Source organism: Rhinopithecus bieti, unplaced genomic scaffold, assembly GCF_001698545.2.
Source record: "Rhinopithecus bieti isolate Rb0 unplaced genomic scaffold, ASM169854v2 scaffold_9899, whole genome shotgun sequence".
In the NCBI taxonomy this organism is placed as follows: domain Eukaryota; kingdom Metazoa; phylum Chordata; class Mammalia; order Primates; family Cercopithecidae; genus Rhinopithecus; species Rhinopithecus bieti.
Window position 1 is genome coordinate 729,197 of NW_016806979.1, and position 17,434 is coordinate 746,630.

Here is a 17,434-nt window from a genome sequence, read left to right on the forward strand (position 1 = left end):
TTCTTTCTGCTCCTCTCAGGAGTCCTTGCGCCCCGTGGAGATGGGAGGAGGCAGCAGGAAGGTCTCCCAGGGGTTGCTGGCCATGGCTGGGTGTGTGGATGGGTGGAGGACCACATGGCAGCCCTGTCTGCAGGTCACAGAGGCCCCCATAGTTGTAGGACCCCGCCCCAGCCTGGACTCCCCCTGGTCTGTTCCGTCTTCAACCCCTCTCTTCTCGGGCTGTTGGTGTTCGGCCAGGGCTCTTTGGCCACGGTAGCCTGGGCCGTAAAGGCCATCTAGTTGCTGAGTCTGTTTGGGGTTTTTACTTTGTGAGAAGAAGGCCTCCTCACTTCAACATTCGATGACTCGCTTTGATCAACCCCTGTCCAGGACTAGGCCTGAGCCCTGTTGTCATAGTGGCGAGGACGTGCATCTCCGCTGCCTGCAGGCTGCGCCCTGAGACCCAGTTGTGGGGCTGCCCAGTACCTGCCATCCCGCTGGGAGTCAGGTTTCCTTAGTGCTTGAGAACACTCAGGAGGGCCTGTCCCGTGCCCTCATTGGCCTTAAGAGCAAGTGATTGCAGAAGAGGAGTGGGCGCCACTCCTATCCAGAGGCCCATCCCGAGAGGCAAGTGAGGCTGTGCGCCGTGCCTGGGCTCACCCAGGCGGCATCCGTCAGTCTGTGGACCTGGTTGAGGCAAGGACGCCCATCTGGACATGGGGCCGGCGACACAGGTAGTCAGGGGGCCGGCGGGACGCTTACCAACAGCTGTCTTTTCCCCACCTCAGAATAGCATTCCTTTCGAACACCATGGCAAGTAGCTGCTCGTCTCCCATCGGAAGGCAGCACTGGGTGAGTGTGCGCGCGGCGGGCGCCAGGCAGCAGTGCCAAGTGGGTGGGAGCCACCATGCCCCGCCCGTGGGAGCTTGCAGGTGGGCTGGGCTTGCATGCCAGGTGCTGGAGGTAGAGTGAGGCTTCTTCTGCTCTGTTCTTCTCGTGGGGTGCAGAGCGGGGCAGTCCGCTGCCCAGTCTTGGGGGGGACTGTCCACAGAGAGCCTTAGAACAGAGTGAGCCCAGGAAACCATCCTGTTGGCCTGTGGCCTCCCCATGACTGCGTTCTGTGTGCCGTTGCTCCCCTCCTGTCCTGGGCGCCCACCTGTGGGGCAGGAGCGGCAAGGCGGGTGCCCTGAGCACTTGAGTTGCCTTGTCTAGGGTGGGCCGTGCCTGGAGGGCGTCTGTGTCCTGCTCCGCTGAGTGGCTCCACGCTTGTGTTGGGGGCTCCTAAGCTCTTGCCGCGCCACACTCCTGGCGGTCTCTGCCATGCCGGCTTTTCCAGTCGCCTCTCTCTTCCTGTCTCATTTATCTCTGTCCTTGTTTTGTGTTTCTTTTCACACTTGGTCTCTGCCCAGCCGTCTTGTCCACGCAGCTTCATCTGTATTAACTCCTCCAACTGCAGCCCACTCACTCCCCGCCGTCGGTGCATGGCCGGCGTCCACGCTGTGCTCCTTCCTTGGCGGCCACGCGCTCGGCAGCTCCTTCCAGCAGGGGCTTGCGCTTCTGTCGGGTCCGTGCCGCTGGGAGACCTGCTGCAGTTTTCACACTGTGCACACTCTGGAAATGTGTTGACAGGAACTGCTTTTCACGTCTTCCCCGAGAGGGGTACCCGTTTTCAAACACCAGGTTCCTTTCCAGGAAGGGAGGCAGGAGCACCCGTCTCCGCTCCACTCTGATCCTCCGACCGTGCCGAGCTCGGCTCTGCGGGCACCTTGCTTGCATGCCTCTTCCTCCTTCCCGTCTTCCTGTCACTCGTTCTGCTGAGCACGTGTCCCGGCCACAGAGGCCCCTGTGCGTGGCGAGGGACGCAGGCATCTAGACTGGGGCTAGGCAGTGGCGGTGCGTCCCCTCCCTGCCGAGCACCGTCACTGTGGTATCTGTGCCCGGGTGCCTGACTGGCTCCCCCGGCCCCATGCTGACCTTCTCCTGTGCTTTGGCTCCGACAGATTCCTGGTCGGGTGGCTTCCAGTGGTCTTCAGTCTGTCGTGCACCGATGAGAACTCTCCTTATTGCTGTGAAGGGCAGACAATGCATGGCTGATCTACTCTGTTACCAATGGCTTTACTAGTGACGCGTCCCCCGGTCTAGGATCGAAATGTTAACACCGGGAGCTCTCCAGGCCACTCACCCAGCGACGCTCATGGGGGAAACAGACTAAACGGACAGACTCCAAGAGCTGCCACCGCTGGGGCTGCACTGCGGCCCTCCACGTGAACTCGGTTGTAACAGGGCTGGGAAGAAAAGCAGAGAGAGAATTGCAGAGAGTCAGACTCCCTTTCCAGGGCCTCAGCTCCCTCCAGTGGTGGCCGCCCTGTACTCCCTGACGATTCCACTGTAACTACCGATCTTCTACTTGGTTAAGACAGTTTTGTATCATTTTGCTAAAAATTACTGGCTTAAATCTGTGTAAAGAAAATCTGTCTTTTTATTGTTTCTTTCTTGTCTGTTTTTGCGGTCTTACAAAAAAATGTTGATTCTAAGGAATTCTGAGACAGACGCTGGATTGGAGTTTGTGTATGAGGTGGAGTCGGGCAGGGAGAGGGTGCAGGCAGATCTCAAGGGTGTGTGTTGTGTTTGTTTTGCAGTGTTTTGTTGTCCACTTTGGAGAGGAGATTTCTCATCAGAAGTCTGTGGTATGTGCCCATGTGTGGTGGGACCTCTTCAGCCTGATTTTGGCGTCTCACGCTCCCTCCTCCTGTAACTGAAATGCCTGCTGTTGGGAGCTCTTGAGGCCCTTGGAGAGGAGTTAGGGACCCGCAGGCTGCCGCGGAGCAGGGGTGCGCGGGGGGTGTTACCAGGCAAAGCACTGCGCTCTTCTTCCCCAGGAGGTGGGCAGGCAGCTGAGAACCTGAAAGCAGAGGCTTTGAGACCCTAGCAGGACAATTGGGAGTCCCAGGATTAAGGTGGAAGATGCGTTTCTGGTCCCTTGGGAGAGGATTGTGACCCGAGACGCGTGTGGTTACTGCAGTGTTGGTTGCCTTTGCTGCCTTTGCACTCGGTACATTTTCTCAACACTCAGTGCTCCTGTGCGGATTGGCAGTCGGTCTGTGTGAATGCCTGCGCTCAAAACTGGGAGCAGGGCTGTCCTTGTCGGGTGCCAAGACCAGCTCAGAAAAGCCGGCAGGACCGAAGGACCCACCCTGAGGTGCCAAGGAGCAGGTGACTCTCCCAACCCGACCCAGAACCTTCATGGCCAGGAAGTAGGGTCTGCGCTCCGTGACCTTCTGTTGGGCGCGTGTCTCTTGGTCAGAAGTGAAGCAGCGTGCGTGGCGCCGAGTCCCACCAGAAGGCAGGCAGCCTCCGTGAGCTGGTGCTGCCCCAGGCTCCACACTGCTGGGCCCTGAGGTTCCCAGGATGCCTTCTCGCCTCTCACTCCGCAGCAGTTGGCCAGTAGCCAGTGGCCGTGTGCTCCCAACCCCGATGCGCAGTGCAGTCTGTGTTCGTGGGCACTTCTGCTGGACCCCATCACGATGGACAATGTTCCCTTTGGACTCTAGGGCCCCGAAGATGTGCACCTGGGTTCTTCCCTCTCCTCCCCAGAGATCCCCGGACACCGTAACTGGCTGGCGTCCCAGAACACAGTTGTTCATGCTCCCAGCTGGCTGGCTGGCTGAGTCCATGGGTGCTTTCTGAATCCTAGGCTGGTTACTGTGTAAGCATTTTGGAGGACGGGGCCTTGAGTGGGTGGGAGCTGTGTGTCGAAGTACAGAGGGAAGTCGGGGTGGGTCAGAGCCAAGTTAGAGATTTTCTTTGTTGCTGGACGCCTTCCTGAAGGTAGACGTCCCCGACCCGGAGAGACATTGCGGCTGTGGCCTGAAGTGGCGCAAGCTGGCTTTGTAAATACCCGTGGTCCTGATGTAGTGCCAGGACGTTTGTGCGAGGCAGCTCTGCGCCCGGGTTCCAGCCCGAGCCTTGCCAGGTTGTGTCTTTGGAGTGTGCTTGTGACAGTCCTTGCCCAGTATCTAGTCCCCATTGCCCCGTGCAGGAAATGTAGGTAGGACGTTGTCAGCTGTGCGCTGGCGGCCAGTCTCCAAGCTGTGCGTTTGTGTCGCCACTGTATTTGTGTACTTTAACAATTGTGTAAATAATAAATTCATAATGACTTCTACCTTTCTTCCCTCCCCTTTTCATGTGGTCTTTATTTCATCAGCTTGAGAGTTTTCGATGCATTGAGGTGAACTATGTGAAAATACTTTTTTGAGATGATTTTCTTTCTCAGGCTGTGGGTGTCTGGGAGCTGGCAGAGCAGGAGGAGAGCTGTGCCTTGGGCCTCCTGCTGGGCAGGGAGGGGTGGCGACTGCTCCTCGCCGTGTCTGCCCCCTTGGGCTCTGGTGTGCACACGGAAGTCCACGCATGTTCTGTGTGATGGTTCTGGAGAGCCCCTGCCCTCTGAGGTGGCACCGGCAGCGGCACTCCAGCCGCCTGGGGTGAGCGCGTGTCCATTCCCACTGCCATAGGGCTGCAGTGTTCAGGGCTTCCCCTGTCACTTGAGCTGTTGAAGCCCAGGTGCTGCCCCAATGGCCCTGCACAGGCACAAGGATGCGGTTCCTCTCTGCCCCTCTCCCAGAGCACACAGCAGTGGCCCCTATCCAAGGCCTTCGGGGGCTGTCGGGCTGCCGGAGCAGGGAGGTCCGCACCTACTCCTGAATTGTGCTCGTGTGTCGGTGAGCTCAGCCAGGCTAGGCCGCCTCCCCTCCCAGCTCCCCTCCCGCCCCTACCTCCACCTCACACTCTCCACTCCAGGCCACTCCTTTGGTCCTTGGCCACAGCCACGCCAGCAGGGTCACACTGCCTAAGATGAGGATATTTTGGTTTGTAGTGAAAGCATAAGGACTTCGGGTCACTTGCGTGGAGGTTGCTCGAACTAAGAACAGTGTAGCTTTCTGAGCCTCACGTGGGTGTGTGCTGAGGGGGTTCCAGGGCTGTCCCGCCGACTCTGCCCGTGACGCACTCCGCCCCGACCCTGGGGAGGCCTGTGGCCTGGAGCTCTGCCAGCCCCTCCTGCCCAGATTTTGCCGTCTACCAGGGCCTTTCCCGTCTCCAGGCCGCCTCACATGGTTCCCTTTTGCTGCCCCAGACTGAGACAGCGTGTGGGGCCTCACTGTGGCCGTGGGTGAGGCTCAGCTCCTGCCCCGTTCACCGGCCCCAACCGGAAAATGGCAAGACCCAAGTTCCAGTTCCTGCCTGACCTTCCCAGCCCCACAGCCTCCCTTCTGGGGTTGCCTGCCCTGAGAGGGAGCAGGGGCTGCATGTCCTCAGGGCCTGCTGGGTGGCGGCTCTGCATCTCATCTGTGAGGGCCTGAGCGGACCGGGTTAGAGGGCTTGTTCTCTGCACCTGAGTCTGGCTGGCTCCGTGTCCTCAGACGTGGTTTAGATGGGAAGAGCAGGCCTTCCAGGTACTGGGCAACGCCTCCCGGGAGCTTCACCACAGAGCCCTTGGAAGGCGCAGGGATGGCAGCGTTTGTGGCCACCAGGCCCTTTCTGGGTTCCCTGCGCCTCCCCCGCCACCTCCCCCAGCACGGGCCCTGCACACATCTGTTCCAGGGCTGTTCTCTGGGAAAGCCCAGGCTGGGTGAACACCTCCCTCCTCTGATCTGGGATCGTGTGAAGAAGTCTGTGTGCCCTCTGCCCCGCCCCCCCCCCCACACACACACGTAGCAGTGGTTCTGGATGGATGTGTCTCTGGTCAGGGGGTCTTCACAACATGGTAGACCTGAACCACTTTTGGCCCCAGAATCTGTCACTGGGGTTGGGGGTAGCCCTGCGCAGCCCACACACCAGACCTCTGCGCCCAGCTTCCTCCAGCGGGCCCCGGGCTTCCCTTCCCTTCAAGCCTGCCTGTTGTGTCAGAGCAGACCCGCTGCCCCATGGCTTCTTTCCTCTAAAGGCACCAGCTGAAGGAGGGGCTGGTAGAACTCAACACCCACTCCACGGCACAGGGACCCCAGCCCCCAGACGTCCCGTGTCCCCAGCCAAGCATGGCTGCCTTCCCACATCTGGACCACTCCTGAATCACTGAGCAGGGCCCCTCAGGCATGTCTGTCTAGGAGCAGCACTGCCTGGCTACTTCGTGTTGGGCCTCTTCTGTGTGCTGTGGGTGTGGGGACCACAGTGGGGCAGATGAGGGGCGACAGTTGAGCTAGAGGGGCCTGCTTCCTGCCTAGGGGAGGGTGAGGGCCCGAGATACCTGGAAACAGAGGGTTCCAGGAGCGAGCACCCCCCACCCGGCCCATGACCTCCCTGCCAGTACCTCTGTAAGCCCGGGTCACTCCTGAGGCCAGCAGAACCAGGCACAGCCAGGTCCAGAGGCGGCAACCCCTGGGTCTGAGCAGCCCCCATGGGGCCCTGATGTGGGGGTGCCGGCCGGGGAAGGCCATGTGTCTTCTGAGGCCCAGGCTGCCTGCTTCCCACCACCTTGCCTGCTCCCACCTCCTCGTCCGACTTCTCCCTTCAGCTGCTGAGTGGGGCTGGTGGACTCTGTCGAGACACATGGGCCTGGCTGTGCAGAGTTGGACCTTGATCCCTGCAGCTGCTGGCATTGCCTGCCAGCCTGAGCCCTGCTAGAGGCCTCCACAGCCCTGAGGCTGCAGGCATGAGCCCGGGCTGAGAGAGCTCCAGCCCAGCTGGGGCAAGGCCAGGGGCAGATGGGGGCACCTGGAGCTGAGATGTGCACTTTTCGCTTGCTTTTCATTGCAGAGGAGCAGGGACATGGCATCTCTCCGGCTGCACGCAGCCCGCCAGGGCACCCGCTGCCGTCCCCAGCGCCCACGACGCACCTACTGAGGGCCCCAGCGGCCTCTGACCGGGCTCCCAGCCACGCAGGCCACTGCTGGCCACGAGGGCAGGTGGGTGTTAGGTGCCCAGGACAAGCCCAAGTGGTGGGCCAGGCTGGATGGAGGACGGCACAAAGACCAGCCCTGGGCACCGGCCACACCGCGCACACTGCCAGCCAGAGGGGCGAAAAAGGGAAGGCAGGAGAGTCCTGTTTCTTAAACATGGCAGTGAATAAAGTGGCCTGTTCCACCTCAGCTCCCATATAACCACCACTTAGGGGCTCCCAGGGAATGTTTCAGAGACCACCCTGGCACAGGCGGCCTCCAGGCGCCTGCCCCGCACCCCCCTCCACGCAGTGCCTGCCCCTGCTACGAATGCTGTGCTGCTGCAGGGAAAGCTGGTGAGAACAGAGCCACTGTAGGAACAGCCAGGCTACCAGCAGATGTGAGATTCGGGACACAGGCCACACGGCAAAACCACACAGTCCTAGGAAACCGTTGTCCTGACGCTCCACCCACATACAGGTTTATTTCCACCTTTCAGGGGTGGAAGGAGATGTCCCCAAGACACTAGAGGGGTGGGCACAGGCCCCATGAGAGAGTCCAGGGTAGGACAGGCTGGAGAGGGCCCCACGCAGCACCTGCCCTGCCAGCCTGTCTGCGGCCCACCCTCCCATTAAAGTCACGTTGTCTCGCAGCGCGGGTTTCTAGGTCCTTGAGCATAGCAGTGGCCGCAGGCCGCTTGGGACCAGCAGGCGGGGCCCCTGGTGAGGATGCCTTGTAACTTTGTGGCTTGGTTTCACCACAGATCCACTCTGGAATGACATGGTTCCCACCCCGCCACCTTCCCCCGCAAAACACTGATCAGGCGACGATCTGCTGGGCCGGCAGCCGGAGCCCAGCCATGGCCCTGCCTGAGCCAGTCCAGTTTGTAAAATAAATAGCAAGCATTGCCGGGTTCTGTACCTCTTCCCTGTGCCTGCCGGCCCCGCCCAGCCACTCAGACACTCGTTTCCGGGGTGTGAATCACCTCCCCGTTTTTCTCAGGCTCAGCCTTCAGGAAATGCTCCACCTCCCGCAAGTCCACCCCCGAGTCTGCAGGAGGTTTGTGGAGCTTCTCCTCCTCCGCGGCCGCCACCTCGGGCTGTGGCTCCTTGGGCTTCTTCCTAATGCAGAAGAAGTTGCCCAGCAGCAAAATCAGGGAGGAGGTGAGCACCTCGGCCCCCGCCAGGATGAACACGTACTTGTAGACGTGGGTCGCATCCAGAAGCCTGCCTGTAGGAAGACCCCTTTAGTCCCAGCTGCTTCTGCAGGCTGCCCCCAGGGCCCAGAGCTCCCCCCAAGCCTGTGTCTCTGTGTCTCAGCACACACGGGTCGCCCTGTCTGCCTCTGAGTTCGTGGGGCTGGGAGGTGTTCTCTCTCCTCCATGTGTTCCAGCTGGGGGCATCCTCCCTCCTCAGCTTCTTCTCCCTCCTCCCCAGGGGAACGAAGACTTAAGAGGCTAAAAATAGCAGTGGCTTTGCGGAGAGTTTGGCCTTTGGTTGTTGGCAGGAGTCAGGCTGGTCCCCACGGAATCCCCCTGAGGCTTCCAGTGGGCAGCACCAGAAGCCTTGCTGTGTTCAGCACCAGCCTTGTGTCCTGGCCACCGCGGACTCCAAGACAGGAGTCTGGAGGTGAGACCTTGGACCTCCCCAAGCCCAGGACCCCCTCGCCAGGCAGCCAGAGCCTGGGCAAGGCTGCTCCAGTCAAACCTAATTTCCCTCACATGTTAGCTCAGTCAGCCTTCAACAAGGAGGCCCCAAAATACAAAAACTGGCTGTGGGGTTGCCCGGAGCTGCCACATGGTGCCCATGTAGAGCCTGGAGGAGCTGCCCACCCCACGGATCCAGCCCCTAGCTGCCTTGTCTGTCTGGGGTGCACTGTGCCAGACCGAGCCCCCCACTCCTAACGGAGATCCGCTGGCCCCCGCAGAATCAGGGTCGGTTCAGCACAGTGCACCCCCCTTCAGCTCTGAGTCCCACAGTGCGGACGGCTGCCTAGGGGTGTGCATCCTTGCCTCGCAAAGCAGGCATCTGATGGGAAGGGCAGACATGGGGAACTGCCTGGGGCACAGCGCTCACCTCCCGATGGGGGCCCGATGAGTACCGCCACCGCCTCCATCAGCAGCACCAGGCCGATGGCGCTGGAGAACTTGTGGGTGCCCACGATGGCCATGAGCACCTCGAACTGCAGGGCCCCCACCATCCCGTAGGAGATGCCGAAGAAGATGCAGAAGACCACCAGGCCGCCGTAGTCGCCGGCCGTGGAGCCCGCCAGGTCTGCGAAGCCGTTGAAGAACATGGAGAAGCTGAAGAGGTAGACGGAGTAGGGCCGCACCTTCCCAAGCCCCGCCACAAAGCCCGCAGCCGGCCGCGCGAAGATGTCAATGAAGCCCAGGACAGTGAGCAGGAAGGCGGCCTTGGTGTCGGGCACGCCCAGGTCCTTGGCGTAGCTCACCACGAACACGGGCGGGATGAAGAGCCCCAGCACCATGACCGAGGCGGCCACCGCGTACAGCACGAAGCCGCGGTCCCGGAAGACGCTCAGGTCTAGCAGGCGCCGGGAGGATCGCGGCGGCCCCGAGCCCGGCTGGGCCACGGCCACCAGGGGCCTCATGAGTGCGCCACACACGCAGCAGTTGAGCAGCAGGCCGCCCAGGATGAGGAAGCCGCCCCGCCAGCCGTAGCGGTCCTGCAGCAGCTGCCCCAGTGGGCTCAGGGCACACAGGAAGACGGGGCTGCCTGCTGCCGCCAGCCCGTTGGCCATGGGGCGCCTCTTGCTGAAGTAGCGGTTCAGCATGATGAGCGAGGGCTGGAAGTTGAGCGCCAAACCCAACCCTGGAGCAAAGGGAACGTAATGTGGTGAGAGCGCCCCCCAAGGCTGCCCCCAAAGCCCAAGACCCGCGTCTCTACCCCCAGGTTCCCACGGGCTCAGGCTCCCAGTGTGCAGAGCCCCTGCCACCCACACACTCGAGAGGGGGACAACGAGGTGGGGCCAGGACATCCTGCAGCCACCCGCCCTGCTGTCCTCCAGAGGCCTGGACCCAGGAGCAGAAGTGCACGGCCCCCGCCCCTCCCAGCACCTGCGGCCCACCGGCCGGCCCCACTCACCAGTGATGACCCCAGTGGTGAGGTAGACCTGGATGATGCTCCGGCAAAAGGACGCAGCCACCATGCCCAGGGACGCAAAGAGGCCCCCCACAAGCATGACGGGCCGGCAGCCAAAGCGGTTCACGCACACGCTGCAGAGTGGGCCTGAGGAGGGCAGCAGCTGAGAGGGGCTGGGCCTGCAGCCAGCTCTGCCCCCGCCAGCCCACTGAGCTCAGTCTGCAGCCGGCCTCCCCTTCCCACGCCACCCCTCCCTCCGCGGGGCACCGGGGCACCCTGGGGGCCAGGCCCAGAGCGCAGGCCAGAGTGACACGCGAGCGCCACCTGCTGGGCTCCGTGGGTCCCTGCAGCTCAGGAACAGCCATCTTTTCAGGAACGGCTCTCGGGAGCCCTGTCCTCTGGGACTGTCTATAAATACAGCCGACCCGTTTGGACAGGGGCCAGGATGGACTTCGCGCCCTGCCTGGGTTGGCCCTGTGGAGAACATGTTGCTGCCCAGCAGGATCCCGGCCCCAAGGGCTTCCCTCCAGGGTTCCTGGGGAGCAGGCAGAAGGCCCTGTTGCCGAGCCTGGCCACACGTGGGCTCCTGCGCCTGGCAGAATCTGCCAGCAGAGCCCCGGACGGGGGCCCGGTGTGAGGCCGCCCTCACCTGTCCCGTAGAGCATGGCCAGCAGGATGGAGGAGATCCAGGCTGTGTCGCTGTAGCCGATCCCAAACTCCCGCATGAGCTCCTTGAAGAAGACGCTGACGGCCTTGGGGAAGGCGTAGGAGAAGCCGGTGATGACGAAGCAGCCAAAGAGCACGGCCCAGCCCCAGCCGCCGTCGGGGGCCTTGACGCCTGTGGGGCCCTCGTCCACCACGGCCCCTCCCATGGCCAAGAGGGTTGGTTACGCCTCACCTGAGAGAGAACGAGAGAGAACGCAGGCTGACTCAGGCTGCCCGGGGTGATCATCCCAGCTGCAGCCTGTCGGGGAGCGACACGAGCTGGGTGGCACACACACCTGGGCTGGATGGCCCCGCAGCTCAGCTGAGGGGCAGCTGCCTAGCGCCCACACGGGTGGCCCCCTGACCTGGTGCTTGGTGGAGGCAGGAGGATTTGGAGGGAGGCTAGCAGCTGGGGGTCCCACTCCCTCTGCACTGCCTCCTGCACCCACACAGCTGGCTCTAAAGGGCAGTGGCTTTTTTGGGCTCGGCCAGGACTCAGATTACCTCCTGGGAGGAGCAGCCCCCGGCAGGAACATCGGCCTGGCCGTCATTTCTGTCCTGGCTCGCTCTGGCTGACCCGTGCTGGGCAGGGCCACACTCACTATGATTCTGGTAACAGCCTGCACCTCCGGTCCCCAGCACTGAGCTCACCCCGGGGCCTCTGGGGGTGGCGTCCGCCAGGTCTCTCCCTGTCTAAATCTAGGTGGAGCGTGCCTTGCTCTGGTTCTCCTGCCCCCAAGGACCCACTTTGGCTTCAGTGGAGCCCGCCAGGAGCTTGCACAAGAGGAGGCGGGCAGTCGCTGGTGGTGAGGGGCTGGGCACCAGGCTGGAGGGGGCAGTTGGAAGCACAGGGGCTGCAGTATTAGAGTGGGTGAGGTGGGGAAGGGGGGGCAGAGCTGGCCCCTTATCCCTGGATGCCCCCTTGCCTCCCACCGGCCCTTTTGCTCAGCAACTTCTCCAGTGAGAAGAGACTCACCCCACCTGTGCCTGGAGTGACCCACAGGCTGCGGCCTAAAATCAGGAGGGTCTGGAGCCTCCTGGGGAGGGGAGAGGCTGGGGAGGCTCCCACCCAGCCCACCAGAGCAAACCACGCCAGCCCCCACAATGTCTGAAGCTGGTGTCCCTTTTGTAAACTCCAGGAGCTCAGTTCGTTTGAGTCAAGTTGGAACCCGAGGCCCGACTTCCATCTTCATGCCCCAACCCACCCAGAAGTCACCTTGTCCTCTCCTCACCAGGGAGCTGCAACCTGAGACGTTGGGTGGTCTGGTCCAGCCGGCTAAACTTCTCCAGACTGTGCTGTGAACCAGCGCCCTGGGAGGCAGCAGCAGGCCTGCTGCGCACGCTCCATGCCATCTGTGGGGCTCCACCCTGCCCCCTTTCCTTGGGCTTCTCCTGCAAGTGTGTCCGCAGACCCCATCCTGGTGGGTCCGCCGTGACGGCCCAACTTTGCCTCTAAGGCAAACACGTGACTAGAGGCAGAACCCGCACAAGGGCAAGGACCTTTGCTGGGAGTCTGAGGGGTTCCGTGCGTGGCTCCTCACTCTTTCCAAACCCTCCCCACATCCAGCCTGCCTGACCATCCCCACCACAGGTGCTGTGCCTCCTGGAGTCCCTGCCTTAGAGGTCCGAGGATGGTTTGTAAGGGCTTTGTAAGTGTTCCACGAAGTCACTGTTACTGGGAAATGCCGCCTGACGAGGGGACCCAGGAGCCAGCTGTGGCTGTCTGGATGATGACAAGGCAGATGCGGTCCCCTGGAGCAGAACAGACCCCCGCCACAGGGCCAGAGGTCCACTCCCCAATCTGTGCTGGCTCCCTGGGGCCAAGGCCTCGGGACCATTTCTGTGAAACCCGGGAGCAGCTTTTGGTTCTGCACCTGGACACCGGATGCCCCCACCACAGTGCCTGGGACAGGACAGAGGAGGACTGTGGCACCTCCTCAGGACACAGCACTTCAGGACATGCTGTCTGGGGTCACTAAGCGGCAGGGTAGGTCCTGCTCATACTGGTATTAAGTTTAAAAGGTTCCTAAGATGACAGTATACAGCAGGGTAACTACAAGATAGATATTAAAAACATATGCACTTGAGGAATGAAACTGGGAAAGGATGCAGACTGCGGGTCACAGGGGAGACTGAAGGAGTTGATGGCCTCAGGGCCCCAGCTTGTTTGGGGTTGCGGGTTGACACTTTTTAAAATAAACAGGCCATGCAAGGCCAAGGAAAGAAAGGTGTATACAAGAAACAGAAGAGCCAGATTTCGCGTACCCCAGGCTCCCCTCCAAAACACAAAGAGGCACCAGGGCCTCTCAGTCTTCCTGGCTGCACCAGCGGGGGCAGGGGATGCAGGCAAACCCAGCATCTGGAGCTTGCCAGGGTCCTCCGGAGACAGACGAGGGCTCGCGAGGAGGCAGGGGCTGGGGGCCACCCTCAGGAGACGCGGTGCCCCTGAACTAGGGTCAAGGAGGGCTGGCAGAGGGTTGGGGCAGTGCCAGGACTCACTGGCCAGGAGGGCACAGCATGTTCTGAGACCTGAGGTGCTTGTGGCTTCCACGTGAAGCTCACATGGGGAGGGCCATTTTCTGTGTCAAGATGAGGCATTTGGACAAGCCCCCAGACCACAGCCTGGCACCATTGTCTGTCCTCACCCAGCCTGGGGTGCCAGCCATGCTGAAATGGCTCCAGGAGTTCCCACTCCAGCCTGGTGTCCAGGGGCTGACTTGGAGCCAGCAGTCTGCCCACATGGCTTGGGGCAGGGGATTCCACAGGAGGCGGAGTACGGGGAAGGGGCACGAAACAACGGCGCAGGCAACCCATCTCCAGGATAACCCCGGCGCTGCGATGGGCCAAGGCACAGGTCGCCTGGTGTTCCGAGGACCACCCTGGGGCTGTCCTGCCTGGAGAACACGCCACAGTCACCAAGCATTGGCCTCTCCGTGGGCAAACGCCATAGGCTGGCCTTCCCCTGACATTTACTGCCCCCCCCCCCGCCCCCCAGGAAGCATGCCAACCCGCCCAGAAATAACCTGGCCTCTGGGATGAGAAAGCTGATCTCCCAGGTGGGGGCTGCCGGAGAGCGGGTCCCCCAAAGACTCCAGGACCCCAGGCTGCTGGAAGCTGAGCAGGAGGCCTGGGGCAGGGGTGGGTGGGAAGGGCCCTTGCAGGAGATCCTGCATCCCACAGCCGTGTGCCCTCCCAAGCCAGGGGCTGCTGGCAGCAGTTCCCTCAAGGGTGCAGGGCACAGGGGTCTGTAAGGACTCCTGGCTTTAGGCCAGGACTCAACCATGAAGCCCTCAGGACCTGGGTGCCTGCCAGTCAGACCCCTGCACTGCCCCGTCACAGGCTTGGAGCGCCATGCCAGGTGGCTCGAAATGCCGACCTGCAGAGCCAACGTGGACTCACGCACAGAGGGTCCGGAACCTGACCCCTGCTGCCCACGCCTGCTCCTCCTGGGCCTCTCTCCAGTAACCTTGCTGACCTCCTTGGGGGGCAGTGGGCACCCTGGCATGCTTCCCCTCAGGCGTCTGGACCTGCAGACCCCTCACCCGCCTACGTCCTCAGGTTTATGCGCAGTGCCACCGCCTTGCTGAGGCCTCCACTGGACTGTCAGCCTGTTCCCTGGGTCCGTGCAGTGGCCTGAGCCCCGAGCCCGAGGTCTGTTACCTAACTGACTCCAGCCCTTGAAGGATGGGCCTTGGCCCTGCCTTTGTGGCCCAGGCAGGAGGCGGAGCAGGAAAAGGGCAATTCCTTTCCTTCCTGGATCCCAGGGAGCTGCCTGAGGACCAAGGAAGCGGCCCCTCTGTGGCTAGCGCCTGGCTGCTAAGGGGTGCTGAGGGCGGGAGGGCGCGGCACCCGGGGGAGGGGCCTCCCTGAGTTCCCTTCTTCCCCCGCCGTCCCTGTTGTGCAAACAAGGAAGGAGCAGTGAGTACACCCCCGGCAGCCCCGCCCCAGCCGCCTGCAAAGGTGTCCGGGCCGAGCTGGCAGGGGGTGGACGCTGCGCAAGGGGCTGCCCCAGGCCTGGGCTCTGCACCCCACCTCTGACCCCCGCAGACCCCCGCGCACGCCCGTGCCCTGCCGCTGTGTCCGCTTACATCATGAAGGCAGGGGCTGGCGGGGCAGACGCACAGACCGGATTGGCCACTTACACCCAGGGCCAGGAGCCCCCACTGGTGCCCCAAGAGGGACTGGGCTCAAGTCCCACGTGGGAAAGGGAGGCTGCATGTGCCGCCGCCGCCGGCTTCAGGCCTGAGCTGGCACTGCGGGGTCTCAGAGCTTGAAGACCCCTTCTCAAGGCTGAGGTCACCGCCCTGGGGCCGGGAGGCGGTGGGGGCCGGAGCTGGTCCAGAGCCGCCTTCCCCCACCTCCCAGGCCTCCTGGACCCTGCCAGGCCGCCCCTCCACGAGGCCACCTCGCCCCATTCCTGGATTCCCATGCACCCCTCCACCCTAAAGCCAGTGCCCGAAGGCCAAGACCAGAGGGGGACTCGGGTCAGGAGGCGCCCCCACCCCACCGCCGCCCAGCGGGCGTCGTGGGGACCCGGGAGGAAGTAGTGACCCGGAGGAGGCAGGAAGGCGGGAGGTGGGGGGCGGAGGGGGACCCCAAACTCCACCCTCGCCAGGAGAGGTCCCTCCTCGGCGCACCCCGGCCCGGGCTGGAGGGAGGGCGCCTGCGGGTTCCGGCTTCCCGGCTCTGCCGGCGGGGGTCGGCGCGGGTGGGCGAGGTTGGGCGGGGCCCACCTGGGGGGAGGGGAGGGAAGGATGCTCCGCCCGGTCCCGCCCCGCCGGCCGCGGGACGTGGGGGACGTGACCGCGCCATGGGAGGAGCCCCCGTATTGCCCGCAGTAGGCGCCCTACCGGACGCTACCGTAATTGCCGGCGCGTGGGTCCACCGGGGTCAGCGGAGCCCGGGAGCCAGCCAGGCGTCGGGGCCTCGAAGCCACAGGGCGGGGCCGGCTCCACTTGCTGCAGAGGTGGGTCGAGTGGGCGCAGCTCGGGGACGTCAACTCGTGAACCGCGGGTCTCGGGGCAGGGCCCCGCGGTTCTGTGCGTGCGGCTGCCCGGCGTGGCCCATTTCACAGATGGGACTGACTGGGGCAGGTGATGCTGGGAGGACTCCCCCAGCCCTGTCTGCTCCCGCCCCGCCCCTGCGCCAGGGCCTGGGCACCTCCAATGGCTCTGCGCCACCGCCCAGAAGGCCCCCGCTGGGGCCCAGAGTGTAGCCCACATTTGGCTCCTCACTGGAGGGGGCGGCACTGGCCCTTCTGTCCCACGTGGTCAGGTCACCCCAGGACCCACCACTGAGCCTGCCAAGCCTGGCATAAGGGTCACTGCAGGCCAGTGGGGGGGACCCGTCCGGCCTGACGGCTGGGCTGGGATCCATAGAGCCCTCTGGTAGCTGCACCTCCAAAGTAAAGTGCCCTGCTTCAGTCAGTGGGGGCTGGCCTGACCATGCAGGCCACATGGCTTTCTGGGTGGCCTGGATGGTGGGCCCTGCCCAAGGTCACATGGGGTCGTTACCAAGTCTGCCTTGAGATCAGGCCTCCAGATGCCCACCCCAGACTCTGTCCACACCACGGAGCCCTGGGGGAAAGACTGCACCTGCCAAGGTAGTGCCCCCGTGCACTCAAAGCCTTTCTGGGGGCAGACACCCCCCATGGCCTCCTAGCACCTCCTCAGTTCCTGCTCGCCATGAGGGAGTCCAGCCCAGCCTCCTCCACACCACGCTGGAGAACAGTTCCTCTCCCAGCACGGTCAGGCCAGCCCCCACCTGACTCCCAGGCCTGTGAAGTGAAGCTGGGACCCTGGACTCCCCAGCCCCAGTAGACACAAGACCACCCACCCTTGTGCTCAGCATGGACAAGCCCTTGGGCCTTGGGGTGGGCCAACTGCCATTTCCCGCCCAACAGGCCTAACTCTGGCCATCACCAGGAGAGGGACCCTTTCAGCCCAGGCCTCCAGGCCAGGAAGCTTGGTGCCTCTGGGACAGAGAGGAGGACAGTGGCCCCTCCGCTCCCCGCCTCGTCTCTCACCGACTCCAGCCACCCCTGGTGGCCCCCACCAGAGCTAAGGACTTCCCTTCCACTCTGCAGCCCCTGTCTCTTGGCTGGCCCAACACCCAGGGAGGCTCCTGATCAACCCACTTTGCAGATGGGGAAACAGGCGTGGGTTAGGAAGTGGGAGGCTACCAAAGTCTGTGCCTGGTTTTCCCAGCCTGGGGCCCGGGGTAGAGGTAGGGCGAACCCAGGGAGCCCAGCCTGGCCCTGGAGGGGATCCCACATTTCCCTGCACGGGCTGTTAGTCATTGCCCAAGGGCGGGTGTGGGTCGGGGAGTGTTTAGGGTGGTGTGAACAGGGGAAAGCGCCTCGGCCAGAGCGCACGTGCTCCCCACTCCCTCGGGGAGGCCACCCATACAGGGAGGGCTGCAGCAGCCCCACCAAATATAGCCCGCGCCCCCCGCCGCCGCGGACCGAGCTATTTATACCCGGACCGGGCTTGGCCGCCAGCGCAGCCACCTCCTGGCCGGAGCCCAGCCCCTGAGGGCAGCCCGACGGGTGGGCGCCCGGCCGGACCGGGGGAGACGAGACTGGGCAGCCAGGGATGCGAGGGCGCGGAGGGGCGCGGCTGGCTCTCGGGAGCCCTCGGTGGGGGCCGCGCGGGGGGTGAGAGGGCTAGTCCGTGCCCCCGGCGCCCCGGACCTGATGGACAAAGTGGGCGGGGTGGGGCGAGAGTGCGGACCCAGAGGCCGCCCCTTGCCGGGCACGGGGAAGCTCTTGGGCCCCGG

The 17,434-nt window shown here is 63.3% G+C and overlaps 2 protein-coding genes across 6 annotated transcripts in view; one reads left to right on the forward strand and one right to left on the reverse strand.

Moving 5' to 3' along the window:
• CSNK1D (casein kinase 1 delta) overlaps positions 1–7,763 on the forward strand; it is a 33,901-nt gene extending 26,138 nt beyond the window's left edge. The window contains exons 9-10 of one of the 4 annotated variants that reach the window (XM_017879184.1): positions 768–831; positions 1,980–4,146. In XM_017879184.1, the coding sequence (XP_017734673.1) occupies positions 768–800 (33 nt within the window). In that variant the 3' untranslated portion in view covers positions 801–831; positions 1,980–4,146. Of the gene's footprint in view, positions 1–767; positions 832–1,979; positions 4,147–6,729; positions 6,879–7,198 lie in introns of those variants that run through there. The other 3 variants (XM_017879181.1, XM_017879182.1, XM_017879183.1) reach the window with 3 other exon arrangements.
• Positions 7,292–17,434, reverse strand: part of SLC16A3 (solute carrier family 16 member 3) — a 15,399-nt gene continuing 5,256 nt past the window's right edge. For both annotated transcript variants that reach the window (XM_017879180.1, XM_017879179.1), the window contains exons 2-5: positions 10,602–10,850; positions 9,956–10,099; positions 8,927–9,682; positions 7,292–8,081 (exon numbers count right to left, since the gene is read on the reverse strand). In XM_017879180.1, coding sequence (XP_017734669.1) covers positions 7,807–8,081; positions 8,927–9,682; positions 9,956–10,099; positions 10,602–10,824 — 1,398 coding nt within the window. In that variant the 5' untranslated portion in view covers positions 10,825–10,850 and the 3' untranslated portion in view covers positions 7,292–7,806. The remainder of the gene's footprint in view (positions 8,082–8,926; positions 9,683–9,955; positions 10,100–10,601; positions 10,851–17,434) is intronic.